At 43.0% G+C, this 21,548-nt stretch overlaps 1 protein-coding gene across 5 annotated transcripts in view; it reads right to left on the bottom strand.

Moving 5' to 3' along the window:
• Nucleotides 1-21,548, bottom strand: part of MARK1 (microtubule affinity regulating kinase 1) — a 117,072-nt gene that overhangs the window by 28,666 nt on the left and 66,858 nt on the right. For all 5 annotated transcript variants that reach the window (XM_054980498.1, XM_054980482.1, XM_054980490.1 and 2 more), the window contains 2 exons: nucleotides 4,255-4,491; nucleotides 4,003-4,122 (listed from right to left, as the gene is read on the bottom strand). In XM_054980498.1, coding sequence (XP_054836473.1) covers nucleotides 4,003-4,122; nucleotides 4,255-4,491 — 357 coding nt within the window. The remainder of the gene's footprint in view (nucleotides 1-4,002; nucleotides 4,123-4,254; nucleotides 4,492-21,548) is intronic.

Consider the following 21,548-nt stretch of genomic DNA (forward strand, 5'->3'; position numbering starts at 1 on the left):
CAAGACCAGTGTATTCTTTGGACTTGCTGATATCAAAATTTTATTATATGATCATTATCCTTGAATTCACCTTTTGCAATCCCAATTATTCCATTTTATGGAAAGGATTATAACTAGGGCTGTGCTATTCGGGTTTCGCTTCGGGTAAAGTTACCCGCAGCGGACCTGATTCAGCAAGCTTCGACATTCCCGAAGTGAGGCCAGCATGCTAAGCTTACCGAAGCGATTCGGCTCGCTTTGGGGCTTGTTTAAAGGGCCCCGCCGCTGCTTGCAGGCAGTGTCAGAGCCCTTTAAACATCAACCCCCCCTACCTTGCGGTGGCTCCGGGCCAGCTCCTCTGCCGCTGCCGCACTGCCACCTGAGCCTGCGGGGTGGTGGGGAAGGCTGGAGCCGCCTCCTCCGGCCCTTCCTGCCCCTCAAATGGCCACGGTGCACTGGCACCGCGGCAGCCATTTGAGGGGCAGGAACGGCTGGAGGCAGCGGAAAAAGCCCTTCCTGCCCCTGAAATGGCCGCCACGGTGCCATTTCACCCCGCAGGCTCGGGCCTCAGTGCAGTAGCAGAGGAGCCGGCTGGCTCCAGGCCGTGCTGCCGCCGCCACTCAGCTGATAACCCTCCCACCACCAGGTAAGTGGGTGGGGGTTGGAGGGGTCTCCCCAGGGTTGGATGGGGGGTAGAGGGGTTGCCCCAGGGAGGGTGGTGGGTGGTGGTGGGGAGTTCCCCCCCTCGCTTCAGTATTCTCCGAATCTTCATGAAGCATACCGAAGCGATTCCCGAAAACCGAATCCAAAGCGGCTTGCCACTTCGGATTTGGGGGTATCCCAAAGCGGGAATACCGAATATAGCCACCCATGTACAGCCCTAATTATAACAATGAGTGCTACACATCAATGAAGCAGAAATTACCCATAACCATATTCATCCAGAAAACCGACAAAGAACCAGTGTGCATGCAGTGAGAAGTGATCAGGGGTATGTCTCCTATCTAGTGTTCAAGTTATCTATGTCACAAAGCGATTAAATGAGATTAATTTGGTGGAACACCAACTCCAGCTACAAAAGCAGAGCTATGAAGATGAAACAGGTGATGAAATATATCATCTTCCTAAAACAATTTTATCACATGCCACAGTTTTATTAGATATGAATAAGCAGTCAATCATACCAAGATGCAGAACTCAGAAACAACCATGGCCAGGTTCTTAAACTTGCTAGAACGGGCAAAGTATTTTACTGAAACAAAGCCCATCAATAGTCATGCCAAATGACAAACAGATACTTCCATATAAGTTATCTTCTTTTAAATTTAAACCATCTTAAATAAAAAAAACAAGCAATGTTAAAATTACTGAAAACAAAGTGACAGGCTTTAAGAACAGTTAAGCTTTCTCAAGCTCAAATACCTGTTGCATTTCACAGAACTCATGAGTGCTCTATATTAAAATGCATGTGTAACAGAAGTACAATTATACCAATAAAATGACAAATGTGAATGACATTTAAATATGGTTACGTAACAGTTGCTAATTTTCTTCTGAGAATGTGAGTAAGTGCTGATGCCTTGGCCATATTAATGGTGATCTTCACCTTTCTGGCTTTGCTTCAACAACAAAGACCTATTTGATTAATCATATGCTTGTTTAATGGTATTACTCTGAGGAATCAAACACCCTGATTCTAATCATATTACAGAAAAGTAATTGGATATCACTGAGTCTAACTTACCTGATCAGCTTCATATGTTAACAAAATTCCTAGATGCAAATTAGTTCTTTGTAGGAGACAGCAAGCTCCTTGTGTGCAAACTAGCACATGCATAGCCCATGACAACTGGTCACTGTTTCCTAGCACTAGACTCAATAAGCACTAGGAGTTTGTAAAACAGAATTCCCAAATCAAAGATATAAATGGAAATGCCCTTGCAAGAGAGGCGTGCAGAGCACTCCCAGCCAACCACTATATGCACAAAGCTGCCATTTCTTTCCCTCTAGAAAGACTGGGCTTGTTCAGGGGTCCACAGAATTCAACTCCTTTGTTCAATTTGCTTGAAACTTGGGAGTTCTTTGGTGGACAGGCTGAAGAAGCTCTACTGCAATTTTGGTAACATTTAGTAAAAAACAGTGACTCCAGCCACCCTGGAAACATCCCCTATAGAGAATAATGGAAGTACAATTACAATGGCTGGGGCGGGGGTATGCTCATTCAGAGATCCATTGAATTTCAACCCTTTATCCAATTTGTTTGAAATGTGAAAGACAGACAGAAAACACTCTGCAGCAGTTTTGGTGATATTTGGTTGAAAAACATCAACTCCAGCCTGCCCTCCAAATTTCCCCATAAGGAATGATGAAAAAATTGCCAAGCTCATTCCTTACTTTGTTAAACAGACCACAACAAGGAAGCATGGCAAATGGACAGTTTTCAGCAGAAAGGTAAAACATTATTACCAGTCAGACACTCTAAGAGAAGGAAAATGAAATGAATGCAGAAGGGGGGCGGTATGCCAGTATGAGCTCTCCTGCCAGGGTGTTGCCATTTTACAAATCAGTAAAGAACAGCTGCTCAGAGAAGCACCTACTGAGGGAGGGTCTGTAAAATCAGGTCTTTAGATTAGAAGGAAAACTGTGTTCTGTGCAAATATGGTGCCATTATCTTCATAAACAATTGCTCCAGACCCTTTAATGGATTTCATATTGAAAATAAAGGTTCAGAAGAAAAAACACATAGGTTTGACTTCCGAACCAGTAATATCCTGCACATAAATAAGCAATCATGGTAAAAATTTCCCCAAATCCAGATCAGAAATTATAATGAAAATTTTCTCAGTGTATAGCCTTAGTAAGCACCCTGCCTATTTAATTAAGAGTTAACCCTCACAGAATAAGAGAGCTCTGAAAGACAGTCTACTCCAAGGGATCTGATTGGGTAGCATAAGCTGGAAAGAGGAGGGTCTGTTTTCAGTCCTAGCAGAGAGAGGAATAGAATGTAAAGGGATTGAGAGTCAGTGTCCTAATGGAGAACAGTTTTAACACCGGCAGGAGAACTGGGGAAAGTTGGCAAGGAGGTTCGGGAAGTAGGTGCAGACTCTCAAATGGGCCAAAGAAAGGGGATAGGTGTATTGTCGAAGGCTTTCACGGCCGGAGAACGATGGTTGTTGTGGGTTTTCCGGGCTGTATTGCCGTGGACTTGGCATTGTAGTTCCTGACGTTTCGCCAGCAGCTGTGGCTGGCATCTTCAGAGGTGTAGCACCAAAAGACAGAGATTTCTCAGTGTCACAGTGACACTGAGAGATCTCTGTCTTTTGGTGCTACACCTCTGAAGATGCCAGCCACAGCTGCTGGCGAAACGTCAGGAACTACAATGCCAAGACTACGGCAATACAGCCCGGAAAACCCACAACAACCAAAGGGGATAGGTCTTCAAAGGTAAGGAGATTTTCTAGTAGTCTCCAGAGGTAGCTCTGGAGAGTGAAGAGATTTCTAGCTGGGTATAGCTGGAAAGTGCCTTTTGGAGACCTTAAGATTCAGTTAACGACTAAAGAGCCCTGAGCCTGCTGATGCAGGGAGGGCAGAATATAAATAAAATTAAATAAATAAATAAATAAATGAAAGCATTGTGTGTGAAGAGAAGGGGATTGGGGTACTAGAAAGTGGGTACCAGCATTCCTAACTCAAGAAGAGAAACAGAATACTAAAAGAAAGTATAGTATAGTGCTTGGGGAAAACAAGGGAATCAAAGCCTCAAAGCATAAGCCTTTAAGTATCTGTGAACAGCATAAGTGCTGAAGTCTGTGCATGTTCTGATTTTACCTCAGATATATAATTATCTCAGAAATTTTCACCCCCTGATTTTGCCTGACCTTTCCCTTCTAAAATAAACAAACTAGTTAGTTATTTTTGAATTTTAAAAATGCCTCTAAGGCCATTTCTGCTGTTTAAGGATGAGGGAACATTATACTGAAGTGTACCCCTCCCCCTCAAGAGGATGATGATCAGAATGCTTACTTCCAAGCTCCCTCTCTTGACTGGATTCAACACAAGAAGTTTTTTCAGTAGATTTTCACAGTCTGTGGACATATAGAATGGTATCCGGTACTTCCCCCGTAATACTCGTTCTCTCAGTTCCTTTGAAAAAACAAAGTAGATAATTACTGGGTTTTTAAAAAAAAATTTTTTAATTAATTTTCCAGATAATTACTGTTGAGACAGAAAATTTGAAGACTACTAGAATTAAATAATTTAAATAATGAACTGTACCTTTAAATTCTGACCATCAAATGGCAATGATCCACTAACTAGAGTGTAAAGAATAACTCCAAGGCTCCAGACATCTACTTCTGGGCCATCATATTTCTTTCCTTGAAAGAGTTCGGGGGCAGCATATGGAGGGCTTCCACAAAAAGTGTCCAGTTTATTGCCAATGGTAAATTCATTACTAAAACCAAAATCAGCAATTTTAATGTTCATATCTCCATCAAGAAGAAGGTTTTCTGCCTAATAGGGAAAACACAGAAAACAGAGAATCTTAACAACAAAAATAACAACATTCAATTTATGTACCGCCCTTCAGGACGACTTAACACCCACTCAGAACGATTTACAAAGTATGTTATTATTATCCCAACAATCACCCTGCAAGGTGGGCGGGGCTAAAAGAGCTCTGGCTGTGACTGACCCAAGGTCACCCAGCTGCCTTCAAGTGGAGGAGTGGGGAATCAAGCCTGGTTCTCCAGATTAGAGTACTGACACTCTTAACCACCACACCAAACTGGCTCTCAATCTTAATGATGAACAATATGAAAAGGTAACCTTTTTGCACATTCCAAAGAACTATATTATTTCACAAGTAGCAATTACAAGTAATTTGTAATTGTAATAAATAATTTCATTGTAATTTATGTCATTTATGTTATGTTATTACTGTGACTCAAGGTGGCTAACATAGTGTGAGCTTGTACAGTCAATTTCAAGAACATTTCAATAAACAATGTAATCTACATATATAAAGACAAGCGTCCTGACGGACTTCATCAACACCCAGCCCAAACCCCTGGACCTAGAAATGTAAAATTTGGGTGGAACGTTTCTTTTGTGATGTAGAGGCTCACTACAAAGGGATTTTAAGAAATTTGCCCAAGGGGGTAAAAAGGGGTAAAATGTGTTTTCCCATAGGGATACAGCTTCCCTGTGTGGCTGGCAGGCTTCTCCTCCCCTGCCAACTGCCAACTCAGCCGCTCTTCCCTGATTGGGCTAGCTTTCAGGGCCATTTGCATATGGGGCCAACATTCTAAACAGTTGCTAAGGGAGTCAGTGAATGTGTCTTGGGGTAAAAAGCACCTTCCAATCTTCCCCTAAAAGTTCACAAGGGTTGCCAATCTCCCTGTGGTGTAGGGTTGCCAGCCTCCAGGTGGTGGCTGGAGATCTCCCAGAATTACAACTGATCTCCAGGTGACAGAGATCAGTTCCCCTGGAGAAAATGGTTGCTTTGAAGACAGTTGAAGAAAAACAGTACAAGACTCCTGAAAATGGATTTTATATATAAGTCAGTATGGCAGGTGACCATCCCTGCAGGCCTGGGCACAGTAGTGACGACCCTAGCAGACCTAATTGCCACAATATACCCTGATATGGTCACTATCACAAAGAAGTCCATGGACAGGCTGCGCAACCGTGCCACTCTGACCCCCAAGAAAGACAAGGCTGCCATCATTAATGAAACTCAACTCCCTTGAAGGGGCAGAAATGGAGTACAGATCTGTGGACTTGGTGGTGCAAATGGATGAAACGGTCCACTACCCTGTGGAGTTCCTCAACATGCTCAACCCTCCTGGCTTCCAAGTCCACAACCTTCTCCTCAAAATGGGGGCTCCAAAGTGGGGGAAAACCACCAATGAGATCTACAAAAAGGTCCTTCAGCAGAAAAAAAATGGTTGTACGTATTTTTCACTTTATTTCTTGCACTACAATCTTTTCCTTTTAAAAATCTCTTTAATAAATGTTACATTTTGAAATTCACTTCATCAGTTTAAGGCATCAACACACTTTGCTTTATTCAAATACTTTTGTGAAGCTCGAGTACTATGCTATTATACTACAAAACCAACTCACCCCCGCACAAACCAAAAAATGTTACATACCCATAAGTATTATAATTGGATTTAAAGTAGCTAAATACCGTAGCGAAGCACAGGCATCAAGCTAGTAGGGTCTATAAATGCAAATTTGCAAACATTTTAACACCAGCAGAAATCCAATAGAGAGTTGAAGAAATACTGAAACAGAGCATAAGCAATTCTAAGACTGATACATTAAACAACACAGAACTTCCCAGTAGAATAATACCCTCAGCAACAGATAGCATATAATAGTAAAATCTATGGTCCCTATCCCTGTACTGTTGCATCTCTTTGAGACCACTTCCTTACAGAATAGTCCTCCTATCTGAGTAAAAAAGCCCTCTTGAATAATTCAGTTTTGCATCGTGTTGGAAAGCCAGGAGAGTGCGAGTTTTCCTGACCTCTTCAGGTAGGCCTTTCCTTAAAGTGGGGCCACCACAGAGAATGCACATGTACGGGCAGCTGTTGATTTTGCCCATGTGCAAGATAGCAGCTGCAGAAGGCCCTGTTCAAATGAGCAAAGCTGCCATGGTGGAACATAGGGACAGAGGTGATCCTGTACATGTGCTGGACCAATGCAAAGAAGAGTTTTATATCTGATAGCTAATATCTTGAATTGGGCCTGGTAACTGATAGACAGCTAGTAGAGTGACTGCACAATGGGAATAATATTCATTCTTCTCCTAGCTCCTGATAATAACTCGAGTTTCCAGGTTAGCTTAGAGGGAAGACCTATGTACAATGCATTACAATAGTCAAGTTTCAATGTTACCATAGCATGGATCCAGGGGGCCAGATCTGCCATGTCAAGGTAGGGGGCCGTCTTCAAGGCTAGACTGAGTTTGTGGAATGCATTTTTTGCAACTGCGCTAACTTGTATCTCTAGCAGAAGTGCTAGATCCAGTATAACCATCAGGTTTTTAACTGAGATTGCAAGGATCAGCTGACCCCATCAAAAGTGAGGAGCACCATGTCCTTCAATATCTGTGCCTTCCTTACTAGCATCACTTCTGTCTTGTCTGGGTTCAATTTCAGTTTGTTTGCTTTTAGCCATTTGACCACAGCTGTCAGACAGCGACCCAAAGTTTCTACTCCATCTTTCAGTAATGGAAGGAAATGGTTCAGAGATGGTCTGGTAAAGGGACAGGGACTGCAGACTGTATTACTGGGTACTGTCTGAGGATGTAGATAGGATCCTACTGGATATTTTCTGCATCATTTCATAGGTCACATCAAATTACTTATTTTTTTTCCAGCTGTGTTTCATCTCTGTATTCCTGTATTTGAATTTTATGCTTTTCAATTTTCTGCTATGCACAGCCTATTATATTGTTTACTGAATGTCTCAGCTGTGGATCTCATGGAATTACACTGTGTAATCCACCTTGGGTCTCAGTGAGAAAGATGGACTATAAATAAGAAACAAACAAATAAATAAGTACTTACAGTACAATCCTATGCATAGGTCTTCCCTTCCAATGAAATCAATGGGCTTAGACTGGAGTCATTCTGCATAGGATTGCCATATGTGAATGTATAGAACATAATGCTTTGGTTGGAGAAGTTTGAAAATGTTCATATGTAAAATGAAAAAAGGGCTGGAATTTTTATCACTTGTGTTGTGTAGGATTGTACCATAGCTGACAAACATGATTGTTGCTATCAGCCAGATAAGTGCAGAAAGCAGTAAGCTTAGTATAGGTTTTTCCCCTTTATTGACGCAGTCCAAGCTTACAATGGGTTTGTCATATAAATGTGCACTGCAAACTTTTGCTCCATTCTTAATAGTGAGACTTATTTTGAGCTGATGTCCTGCCTTCATGCCCATGATGCTGGCATCTAGACTCAGCAGCTGAGGTCAGTAGCCACTGCGGGCACATGCTTTATTACTTTAACCCTTTTCCTTCCTGAGAACTAAAATTTAACATTTTATGTTTTTTTTTAAAAAACAGCATAGTAATTTACAGAACAATGGTCTTGGGCTCCATCTGCAGTCCAGCAATCTAAATCATCATAGAAGCACTGTGCTATTCACCCATTCTTGATTACAATTCCCAAGAAGCTCTATGAGAACACACATGAGCTATAACACTATGAACTAGCTGAGAAGTCCACAAAGCTCGTAATCAGAGGTTCAAATACAATTTGAGATTGTTTGGATACTGTCATGGACTTTGGGGGAATATTGGGGTAGGATCTAAACAATGGTGCTCAGTTGCAGAATTCAAACAACAGTAGGTCTTACCAAAAATCATCTACTGATTTCTATAAAAAAGAAAATCAGACTTAGTTGTCACTTTTTCAAGAAAACCATACTATCTTGATTTCGATGGTTGTTGTGGGTTTTCCGGGCTGTATTGCCGTGGTCTTGGCATTGTAGTTCCTGACCAAGGTGCTACACCTCTGAAGATGCCAGCCACAGCTGCTGGCGAAACGTCAGGAACTACAATGCCAAGACCACGGCAATACAGCCCGGAAAACCCACAACAACCATCGTTCTCCGGCCGTGAAAGCCTTCGACAATATCTTGATTTCATTGGAATGGATTATAGACCATTCTTTTAGTGTTAAAATGTGTGCTCTAATTTCAGAATCAGATTTTCTAGCTTCCTGTTTTTTCAATGAATCTCTTAGGAGTATTTTAGAGGTGGATAATTCATGATGACTTTCACTCAAAAGGGTTGTATGATGACGACCACAGAGTGAAGCAGATTTTGATAGAAAAGTGAGTCTGGCAATGACTTCCCAAATCTCAGTGAGACTCTTTTACATGCACATCTATTTTCAAAGATACGTTTTTTGCTACTTTGTTAAGAGTTTTTGTTGGTTTTGTTTTGCTACTGAATGTTGCCTTTCAGTTTTCTGCTATCATCATCTTTTATACTAATAGCAAAGTGTTCCTGATCCAAGGATACTTAAATCTGAAGACTGGAGCCATGAATAGACAAGGCAAATCTTCCCATACACCTGAAAAATGTTCCATGTTTGCAAAAATTTGAAATCTAAAAAAAGAAGACATACTCCATTCTCTGGATTTTTCTTAGAATAACTGCTTGCAACTCTGTCTGGATACTCGTGTGGCTTACTTACCAAGCAACTTCTTGTATTATGCTTAGGCTTTGGGTTAGTACAGATCCACTCAGATCTTTGGATGATGGATAACTACAAGCCACCCCAGAATGGTAAATAATATTGGTACCTTCTCCAGCCTTCCTACCATCCCTTCTCTTTTTTCACCCTTTATAACCCTTAACTTTCTGAGATAAACAGGTAAATGTTGTGCTGGGCACAAGTAGCCATGGGCTCTTTAGTATTGTTGCATATTACCAAATACCTGAATATTACCAACTACATGCATGCATTCTGCTTTATCTCAACAAACTTTCTCTGATTATTCTTCTAAATTCCAACCTTGCCTCGGAGCCCCATCACTTTAACAAAAAGGTCCTTAAAACAGAGCATGGTTATTTAAGTCCAGATTTTTGTACATGTACCCTTTACATGGCAAAGGGAAAGTTTCTGTCTTATGCGTCGGTATTTTCTGTGATTGAGCCAATCTGGGAAGTGGGTTCACCCACACAAAACATGTGCAACTCACACATGTACAGATCACATACTATAACAGATTTGTCTTCCAAATTAATGGATGAGAAGTGAAGACAGAATTTTCAAAATACCTTTAAAATTGCTTAGACATGTAACTATGCATATACAGATACAAACATACATGCAAGATTGGCTATCTTGACAGGGTCATAAACAGTGCTCTCGTTTCAAGTATCACCAGAACAATGGATATACTCTAGAAGTCAAAGAAGACACAACACGTAGAAAGGAAAGGGAGGCAAAATCCTTCAAAGTAGAGGGGAAAGCCCTAGATGTAGTTCATAAGCCACATGACCAACTGCTTAGTGTTCCTAGAAAGAGAACAGGATGAGCATTTCCATCTGAAATATAAGATAGGAAAAATGCATCCAATCAGTAGCCACTATGCATTAATGTGCTGCACATGCAGTTCCAACTGAACATGCAACTCTGATTGGCAGATTTTGACTTATCCTGACTCCAACTCCTGTCATATATATTCACACAGAACCATGCAGCTCTTTAAAATATATTCCCATATATGGCCAATAAAGATGGAAAGTTTCCCAACCCTCTTGTTACAGACTCTTACTGTTAATGGTATAGATTAAAGAACAGCAGGACTGAGAATTTCTTTGTTTCTTGCTGTTTCAGCATTCCTCACACTGTTCCAACCTTGGAAAACAGACAGATTATGAATAGATGGCTGCATGCCCAGAAATAAATCTTACAATGAACAGAACACGGTTTTGAAACACTTATTCTCGGTGAAATGGCAATCAATGTTCAGAGGCATCTATACCAAGCATTCAGAGGAGACCAATTCGATGTTTCAATACATTCATGTGAGGTTCACATAACTGAACATACGTACCAAAGCCACACCATAAAAACCCCTCATCCTCTCAGATTAGGGATGATTGAGACATCTTTCTGAAAGAGCTTTGGTGAGATACTTAGAAACTGTATTTTATATTTTAAATTTAAGATAGCATAAGAGATGACATGTATGTTTTCTATTCCTCATTTCACTGATAGACGCTAGTTGTTTCTGTATCATTGTGATTCTTTTATATTTAATCATTTCAAAAGCAAATTGACTAATTTTAAATAAAAACCTTGTAACAGTTGAGAGATCTTTGGCTGGGAAAAAAGGTTTTCATTTAACATCTGGAATAAAAAAAGTCTGACCTCTCTTCAGTCACACAGCTGTTTGCCTGTACAAGATTGGCTGTTAGAGGGAACAAGTGGGGAGGGACCCGTGAGAACCAAACCCCAGCTTCTCTGCCTTGGAAACAGTGGCTCTCCCTCGCAGTATATCTGACCCCAGCCTCACTGCCTCAACAGTGGCAACAGTATTTCACCACACTCCAGCCAGCCCAACCAAAGTCCCAGCAGGAGAAGCATCTCCCCATAACCACCCATCCCCTGGCCTTCCTCTTGATGCTGCTGTATTCCCCTCCTCTCACCCAAGCCTGGCTCCACTGCCTGCTTCTGTTCTTACTCCCTCCCTTCCATTGATTAGCTGCGGAAAAGATGGTGGAGGCTGGCTGGTGCCCTGAGGCAACTGTGTTGTCTGCATGAGAACTGAAAACTATCTTGGGGGAGGGGGGAATGAAACTTCTTTTAAAAGAAGTTTTCAGAATTTTTTGAAAAGCTGGGAGGGGGACTAAGTTTGCAGGAGAATCTCCTTTGAGTCAAGATGGTCCCAATCCACAGATTTAAATATATGCAGATAAGCCCACACTTGGCTATTAAAAGATACCGGGGGGGGGGGGTTGAAAATCATGGGAAAGGTCTAGGGAGCTGCACCAGGCTTCCATCCCCCTCACAGCTGCTACCAGCTTTTCCTGCCCTGCCCTGCTTTTCCTAACCAGCCCTGCTCCACCCTCCCCAGCTTTGCCATGACAGGCATTCCCCCCAGCCCTTCCCTCCATTCCCTCCTTTCAGCTTCTCTGTGCGGCAGCTTCAGCCTCTCCAGGCTCAGGGGAAGCAAACTGCCAGAGTAATGCCCACCTCAGCCTAATCCCAGCTGAGGAAGGGAAGTTCAGCCAATTGCTCACTTCCTCCTTCCTCAGGCCTACACACCTCAGCCTAGAACTACCAGGTTATACCTGATGATCTCTGCCTGGGGACTGAGAACTTCATAGGAGTGTTAACCCACAGCCAGACAAAGAAACAGCCTAAAGGAGAAGTAGCTGTGGTAACCTCTCTGGACCCCATCATAAACCAAGGTGAAATGGAATCTTCTCCAGTGACAGCAACTGTTTTCCAGAAGGAGCAGGAGGAGGATATGAGCCTTGGGGAAGCTCACCAACAAGCACTGAAGAATAACCCTCTAAGTAAAACTCTCCGTTCCAATTTTGTGTTGGACCATGGTTTGTTGTATCGGGAGTCCCTTCAATCGGGGCATAAGAGTGAGTGGAAAACGCACATGCAGCTAGTGGTACCAAGTAAATATCGCCTCCAGCTTATGAAGCTAGCTCACAACCATCCCAGTAGTCATGCTGGAGTGAGGAGGACCAAGGACCGTCTGAGACAACAATTTTATTGGGAAGGAATGGGCAAGGACATTGGCAAGTTTGTCCAGTCCTGTGAGGTGTGTCAAACTGTGGGGAAAGCCCAAGACAAAAATAAGGCTCCACTCCAGCCTTTACCGATCATCAACATTCCCTTCCATCGGGTAGCAATTGATATGTTGGGACCACTACCTAACAAGACTCCAAGGGGGAAGCAATACATTCGGACTGTGGTCGACTATGCCACCCGCTGGCTAGAAGCAGTAGCACTTAACCGTATTGATGCCAATACTATCTGTCAAGCCCTAACAGATGTGTTTGCCAGGGTAGGCTGGCCTTTAGAGGTGCTCTCGGATGCTGGGACTAATTTCCTTTCAGGCGTGATGGAGAAACTGTGGAGTAGTCATGGGGTCCGGCACCTGGTAACCCTCCCGTACCACCACCAATCAAATGGCCTAGTGGAAAAGTTCAATGGAACTCTAAGGGAAATGATTAAGAGGTTTGTTGCTGCCCATTCAAATAATTGGGATTTAGCTCTACAACAGTTGCTCTTTGCATACAGGGCAGTCCCACACCCTAGTTTGGGATTCTCCCCCTTTGAATTGGTTTATAGAAGGGAGGCACGTGGGCCGTTAGAACTGGTGCGACATCATTGGGAAGGCTCAATACCCTCTCCAGGGACTAATGTTTTGGACTTTGTTGATAAGCTTCAGAATAATTTAAGAGAGGCTTTGACCCTAGCTCATGCTCACTTGGGAGAGACACAACAAAAACAAAAGGCTTGGTATGACATGAATGCCAGGAGGTAGGTCTACAACCCAGGTGATCTGGTAATGGTCTTAAAACCAGTGAAGGCTAATAAAATGGAAGCCGCCTGGGAGGGACCATTCCAAATTAAGAGTCGCCTGGGAGAGGTGAATTATTTGGTTGAATTCCCAGACACAGGTCTCCCACCACGAGTTTATCATGCCAATGCCTTGAAGCCATACTACTCTCGAGAAACCATTGTTTGCAATCTCATCCCAAAATCAGCTGAGGGTTTTGGGAACCCTGAAGAAATGTGCGCTGGGAGCCATGGTGAAGGAGGAGTGAAGGAGATTACCTTCTCCCCCTTATTGTCTAGGGCTCAGCAGGAAGAAGTTAGGCAACTGTGTACTGAATTTGCCGAACAGTTCCCTGCCCTGTCTGGTCGCTCCCAAATTGCAAGTCACTCTATTTTCACAGGGGATGAGCCCCTTGTGGCAGAACGGGCTCGTAGGATTCCACATACCCAGCGGCAGGCCATCGAGAAAGAGTTAACTGAGATGTTGGTGATGGGAATAATCAGACCCTCTGAGAGTGCTTGGGCATCACCGATTGTGCTGGTCAACAAACCCAATGGGGAGGTCCGTTTTTGCGTTGATTATAGGCGTCTCAACAAGATAACCCGACCGGACCGATACCCCATGCCCCGCATAGATGATTTGTTGGACCAATTAGCCCCAGCTAGGTACATCTCCACCTTTGACCTCACCAGAGGCTATTGGCAGCTGGAGCTCGATGAACAGTCAAAGATGCTGTTATGATCTTCACTTTCTTTAGGGTGGATTTTGCTTTAATCTTTCCCTTCACACCCTCTGGGTAGTTAGCTGCCACCAGGAATATTAAATTCCAATATATTTTATTAAAGTTTTCCCTTTGGTAACGTGTTTATGCGTCAGGCTCCTTCGTGGTTCTATGTGGCCCTGAGGATAGGAATGGGAGATAACAATGACTGCTACTCTGGGATGTAACAAAACAAAAGTTTATTTTTTAAGAAGCGTATTGGTTACATAAAAGTAGATCTTAGTTCTTCTAGTTGCTTCATCCAAACTCATTCACACAGATCTCTTGTAAGGCTTCACACACAGTTAGCCTCTTTCTCTGGGCTCTATATTTCTCTCACAGAGAAGTCCTCAGACAGCACACAGCTAGCCTGTTTTCTTTTCACTCTCAATCCTTTCTCTCTCAGGTGCACACACAGTTTGCCTGCTTCAAATAGAATGAATATATAGTCTCACAGACACACTCAGTTCAGGCTTCCACTCAGGTTGCCTTTCCCTCACAAATACATGAACACACTCAGGCTGCACACAGCTCGCCTCTCTCGCCCTCTGAATCTTTTTCTCTCCCTCAATCTGAAAACTGCCTTCACTCTGCCCACTCTCTGTCATCAACCAATCATATCACTCACTCATCTCTCTTTCACCCCCACTCTTCACCTATCTCACCAAACATTTAAAGACACATGCACTCATTTCTTGAAATCATTACAGATGCGTTCTGCCTTTGTGACACATAAAGGACTGTATGAGTTTAATGTTTTGCCGTTTGGTCTTCGGAATGCTCCCGCCACCTTCCAGAGGGCCATCAACAAGCTCCTGAAGGGCCTGGAAGATTTTGCCGTTGCATATTTGGATGATGTCGCTGTATTTTCCCTGACATGGAAACAACATTTGGTGTACTTGCGAACGGTGTTGGAAAGGACAAAAGAAGCTGGATTTATGTATTGTCGAAGGCTTTCACGGCCGGAGAACGATGGTTGTTGTGGGTTTTCCGGGCTGTATTGCCTTGGTCTTGGCATTGTAGTTCCTGACGTTTCACCAGCAGCTGTGGCTGGCATCTTCAGAGGTGTAGCACCAAAAGACAGAGATCTCTCAGTGTCACAGTGTGGAAAAGATGTTGGCAGGTCATTTGTATCTACTCAGGAGGGGTGGGGTTGAGCTGAGTCATCCTGTAAGAGTTTCCCAGGGTGTGGAATGCTAATGGCGGGAGGCTTCACTGTATCCTGAGGAGGTTCTTTTGCATATGGATTGGTGCTTGATGTGCTAATCTTCTCTGCAGGGCTATTGTCGAGTATAGAGTGTTTTGTTAGCCTGGTGTTTTTCAGAACTGGAAACCATGCTCTGTTCATTCTTAAGGTTTCTTCTTTCCTGTTGAAGTTTTGCTTATGCTTGTGAATTTCAATGGCTTCCCTGTGCAGTCTGACAAAGTAGTTGGAAGTGTTGTCCAGTATTTTGGTGTCCTGGAATAAGATACTGTGCCCTGTTTGAGTTAGGTTATGTTCAGCCACTGCTGATTTTTCAGGTTGTCCAAGTCTGCAGTGTCTTTCATGTTCTTTTAATCTTGTTTGGATGCTACGCTTTGTGGTCCCGATGTAAACTTGTCCACAGCTGCAGGGTATACGGTATACTCCTGCAGAGGTGAGGGGGTCTCTACTGTCTTTTGCTGATCGTAGCATCTGTTGTATTTTTCGGGTGGGTCTGAATACTGCTTGAAGGTTATGCTTTTTCATAACCTTTCCCATCTGATCAGTAATTCCTTTGATATATGGCAAAAACACTTTTCCTGTAGGAGACTGTTTTTCCTTGGTTGTTTGATTCATCGTGGGTTTGATTGCTCTTCGGATTTCATTTCTGGAGTAGCCATTTGCCTGAAGTGCGTGGTTTAGATGATTAATTTCCTCATTGAGAAAGTGCGGCTCACATATCCGTCTTGCACGATCCACTAATGTTTTCATTATGCCTCTTTTCTGTCGGGGGTGGTGATTGGAGTTTTTGTGTAAGTACCAATCAGTGTGAGTTGGTTTCCTGTAGACCTTGTGACCTAACTGAAAGTTTGCTTTGCGGATGACCAAGGTATCCAGAAATGGGAGTTTTCCCTCGATTTCTTTCTCCATTGTGAATTGTATGTTCCAGTGGATGTTGTTGAGATGATTCAAAAACTCCATCAATTCTGCCTCCCCATGGCTCCAAACGATAAATGTATCATCCACAAACCTGAACCATACACTAGGTTTGTGGGGTGCTGATTCTAGAGCTGTTTTTTCAAAATGTTCCATGTAGAAGTTTGCTATAACTGGGCTGAGCGGGCTCCCCATGGCCACCCCATCCATCTGTTCATAGAATTCGTTGTCCCATTGGAAGTAACCGGTTGTCAGACAATGGTGGAATAAGGCTGTTACATCCTCTGGGAAAATCTGATTAATAAGTGCAATAGTGTCTTTTACTGGAACCTTGGTAAACAGGGATACAACATCAAAACTGACAAGTATGTCTTGTGGATTGAGTTTCAGAGAACTGATTTTGTTGATGAAATCTGCTGAATCTTTGATGTAAGACGAGGTTTTCCCGATGTGGTCCTGCAGGGGATCGGCCAGATGTCTAGCTAATTCATATGTCGGTGAAGCAATGGCACTCACAATGGGTCGGAGTGGGACTGAATCCTTATGTATTTTAAGGAGTCCGTATAGTCTAGGTGGCTGTGCTTCTGTCTTGCATAGTTTTCTGTGCGTGTCAGGATGTAGTGAGGAATTAATCATCTAAACCACGCATGTCGCACACAGGGCTGGGCCCAGCAGGCAGGAGGCTCACTGGTACTGCAGGGCTAAACACAGCAGGCAGGAGTTCAGTATTGCAAGACAGCAAAACCAGGGTCCAGGAGTCAGGCCAGGTGTCAGGGTCAGGCTATCAGTCAGAGAGAGAGGGGCGGGCAGAAGAGTAGTCAGTAAGCAGGCCAAGGTCAAAGTCCAAGCAAGCAGTAGAGCAGGGTACACGAACGTCCAGGTAGCAGGGAGTGGCGAGCTGAGTTGCTTCCACGCTTGGTTTCCTCAGCGTCTTCCTTTATTGCTGTCCTAATGAGGGACAGCTGTTGCCTCTCCCTCGAACAGCTCAGCCCGGCGTTGTGCTTGCAGATGGCCACACCTACGCCTCTCCAGGCCTTATCTGCAGGCCTCTCCAGGCTTGCAGATGGCCACACCTACGCCTTATCTCTAAGTTTCCTCCTTTCAGCTGGCCCCAGAGGCTCAGATTTCGCTCTTGACCTGGGGGAGTCTTTATCTCTTACAGCCTCTGTGGAGGTTTCTGGCTGTTCCTCGTCCCTATATAATGAGGGAAACCCCAGGAACCTCACATTTGACAAAAATATATCAAACAACTTTAATCACAGATATCCATCTCATTCTATAAGAATACAAATTTAGCTCATACAAAAATACAAATTCAATTCATGTGATAATATGCAATTCATACAATATTGCCTATAGCCCACACTATATATGAACACAGCTGAAGTCCATACAATAGGACTAGGCTCGAGACCCGTGTAAGTCCAGTATATAAGTATCAATAAGTAGCTAATGCACCAATAGCGAGTCCCAAGTAGCTGTAATTCCTGTGTAAATTTCAAAACGACTGCTGCCATGCTACGTGTGTAGGAGCCCCGGTCGGGACTCTCAACGAATGGTGCGTAAATTTCAAAGCGGCTGGATCCGCGCTGAAGGTGCCAGAGCCCCCTCTGGGTCTCCCGGCAGATGGCAACGAGCCCGCCATACAAATGCTCGTTTCGGAAACCCTTCTTCTTGGCCACCTTATAATCCTGTAAATATTATAATATTTTCATTCAAACAGCCGCATTTATTCCATATTATGAACAAGAAATCAATCTAATGTACTTACATAACAGTCAAAAGCTCAGTTTTCCGGTGGGTCAGTCTGTGCCGACACTTTCACTCTTTAATCAACGCTAATTACAAGCAGGTGTTTGTCTATAGTGCCATATCCTTTATATACCCCTACGGAACATCTCTTAAAGTAACAGTGTACATACTAAGTTCTAATATAATAGGAGTTGATGTAAAAGGACAAATAGACAGATTATAGGAACACTGTAAAATTGATCTCACTGTTCAATCCATTAGGTATCAAACAATTCATTCTATGAATCCATTGGGCTTCCATCTGCAATAATCTGGTGTTATTTACATTGTCAACCTGGACCACCTCCAAGACTGAATAGCGAAGTTCCCTCTCACTATTATGATGTTTCATAAAGTGATCCACCAATGGGGCTTCTAAATTTTTTGTACGGATCCTAGACAAATGTTCTCTAATTCTTACCCTCACTGGTCGTGTAGTACTGCCCACATAAATCAAAGGGCAGGGGCACTGGATGATGTATACCACCTGTGGTGTAGAACATGTAGAAAAAGATTTGGAGTAAAGTGGTCTGCCTGATTCGGGATGGAGAATAGAAGTTAAAGGAATGCTCCGGGGGCACACATTGCAGTGGCCACAGTTATGATGTCCAATTGGTAATGAGGACGGAGCAGTGACTTCCCTGAAGTCTGAATGCACTAAAACGTCCCGCAGACTTCTGGTTCTTCTAAATCCAATTTTTAAAGGTAAGTCACATCCCGGGATCTCCTTAAGAACATGCCAATACTTCTTGACAATACTGGCTATATTGCCAGATAAATGAGAAAATTCCAGTCCCCACGTCAAACCTTTATTCCCTTGACTCCCCAAATCATGTGGGTGCAACAAATCTTGTCGTCGCTTAGCTATGGCACGATTTAAAGCGTTTCCTACTATTGCTTCTGGATAACCCCTATTCCTGAAAGCTCTGTACATATTCTGTGCCTCCCATCTAAAATCAAAGTCATTTGTGGAGTTCCGTTTCAAGCGGAGGAATTGCCCGTAGGGAATATTATTTTTAAGATTGCGTCTATGAAACGATGCATAATTTAAATAGGCAGATCGGTCAGTTGGTTTCTTATACGGTCTGACTCCCATCCTAGTGTCCGATTTTTTATATACTACTACATCCAAAAATGCTACACATTGATCATGCCCTTGATAGGTAAACTTGATATTCTGATCTAATTGGTTCAACCAGTTCACGAAGGCATTGACTTGGTCCCGCCCCTTTATAATGAGGAAGACATCATCAATAAATCTTTTCATAAAAATAATATTTTCAAAAAAAGGGTTGCTATTCCCATTCAGTATGAGACGTTCTTCTAAGTCTGCCATAAATAGATTGGCAATGCAGGGAGCTGCCGAACTGCCCATGGCAACTCCCTTGATTTGATAGTAGAATTGTGACCCAAAGCGAAAATAATTTCTTTCAAGAATGATATCTAATAAGCTCAAAAGGAAGGAGGTGGGAGGGTGGTCCATGCATCTATGAAGTAACACACTCTCCACTACTCTTCTAGCCTCCTGATGGGGGATTGAAGTGTACAAGGCTTGAACATCCAAGGTTACCATGTAAGCATCACTTGGTATCCGTAGATCTTCAATAAAGTTAATGAACATGGTGGTGTCCTTGATGTAAGTGGGTGTACGAGTCACTATTGGTTGTAATATCTTATCCAGGCAAATGGCTAAGGGCTCCAGAATAGAATTCGAACCTGATACAATAGGACGTCCCACAGGAGGTCGGGTAGCTTTATGAATTTTTGGCAGGCAGTAGAACACTGGGGTACGTGGATTCTTATTAATCAAACACTGATGCAATTTCTGTGAGATGTGATCTAATCCCAGCGCTTCATCCACAACAATCTTAATTATTCTGGCAATTTCCTGTACTGGATCCTGGTCAATTTTCTTATAGAAATTTTCATCAGATAGTTGCCTATTTATTTCCTTCACATAATCTACCGTGTTCATTATAACAATTCCCCCTCCCTTATCAGCTGGTTTGATGGTAATGGTCCTATCGTTACTCAGATCTCTCAATATTTTATTTTCATCAACATTCAGATTGTGCCATGCCCTTCTATTCTGTTTCTCTATTGCCATGACGTCCCTAGTGACCAATCTCTCAAAAGTTTCAATGCACCCGTCAACCACCTTCGGGGTGAATGTTGATTTACATTTCATACCTAAGTTATCACTTGCAGTTTCTCCCTCGGTTGTTCCAAAAAGTTTCCTAAGTTTTATCAAGCAGAACAATTTGTAAAGGTCCACCCGTGTATGAAATGAATCATATTTCGGTGTAAATACAAATCCCAGTCCTTTATTTAATAATGACAGCTCCTCTGGGGACAAGGTCCTACTTGATAGATTGAAAACTAGGTTCTGTATTTCCCCCGCTTGGGGGGGCGTCCTCGCCCTAAAAATTTTTTTATTCTGGTATCTGGGAATAGTTCTATTACGCAAGGTACGTTCTCCTTGCTCATCACCAGACTGATCTGTGTCTGATGGGTCTGTGGTCTCGAATTCTGATCCTCCTTCAGGTAGTTTTGCCCAGGTCACTTTTTTCTTGGGTTTAGTCTCCTTCCAGTCATAAATGTTTCCCGAACTATAGTCTCGTTTATCACGGCTTATTTTTTTTAATTTCAACTCCTTTAATTTGTTCTCACAATCCTTCACCAGTTTGTCAATCTCACTCGTTCTCTGATGAAACTCCTCGTCAGTATGTGCTATTTTAAGTTGTTCCTTCAGCTGTACTATCTCGGTATTCATATCGTCCTTCTCCCTCGCAATCCTCTCTATGAGCAAAAGCATGAGGTCAAAGGAACATTTATTCAGAATGAAAGCCCAACGTTTCTTGAATGTTTCATCGTCTCTATACATACCCGGCGGCTTGTACATTCGCAAGCCCCTCGGAATAATGTGCTCCTTACAATATTCAGTCAAAGATGCCGCATGTAAGCATAATTTTGTTTCTTTAGTCATTCTTTCTAATAATAAGTGCCAATCATGATCGCGGGTAGGGGTAGCCCCCTGGTGGGAGGATATGGATGGAACAATGGATAAAATTTTTTCCCTTTCCTCACATGAAAATGCAAAAGTATCTGTATAATCGGACATGGTCCCTTGATAGACAATTACATATAAGACGGGACAGGTTCCAATCAAAGCTATATAATGAGGGAAACCCCAGGAACCTCACATTTGACAAAAATATATCAAACAACTTTAATAACAGATATCCATCTCATTCTATAAGAATACAAATTTAGCTCATACAAAAATACAAATTCAATTCATGTGATAATATGCAATTCATACAATATTGCCTATAGCCCACACTATATATGAACACAGCTGAAGTCCATACAATAGGACTAGGCTCAAGACCCGTGTAAGTCCAGTATATAAGTATCAATAAGTAGCTAATGCACCAATAGCGAGTCCCAAGTAGCTGTAATTCCTGTGTAAATTTCAAAACGACTGCTGCCACGCTACGTGTGTAGGAGCCCCGGTCGGGACTCTCAACGAATGGTGCGTAAATTTCAAAGCGGCTGGATCCGCGCTGAAGGTGCCAGAGCCCCCTCTGGGTCTCCCGGCAGATGGCAACGAGCAGCAGTGGTTTCTGACTGCTCCTCCTCTCCAATAGCTTCTGCAGGGGCTTCCAACTCTAGAGGAGATCCTGCTGGCCCTTCCTGCTCATCTTCTGAGGAGGACTCTGAGGAGGACTCTGAGGCACTAGGTAAGGTGGCCAGTCGGGGCTGGGGCTGACTCATGACAGCGCACTTCAGGCAAATGGCTACTCCAGAAATGAAATCCGAAGAGCAATCAAACCC

The sequence above is a fragment of the Eublepharis macularius genome, chromosome 1, assembly GCF_028583425.1.
Source record: "Eublepharis macularius isolate TG4126 chromosome 1, MPM_Emac_v1.0, whole genome shotgun sequence".
NCBI classification, from domain to species: Eukaryota; Metazoa; Chordata; class Lepidosauria; order Squamata; family Eublepharidae; genus Eublepharis; species Eublepharis macularius.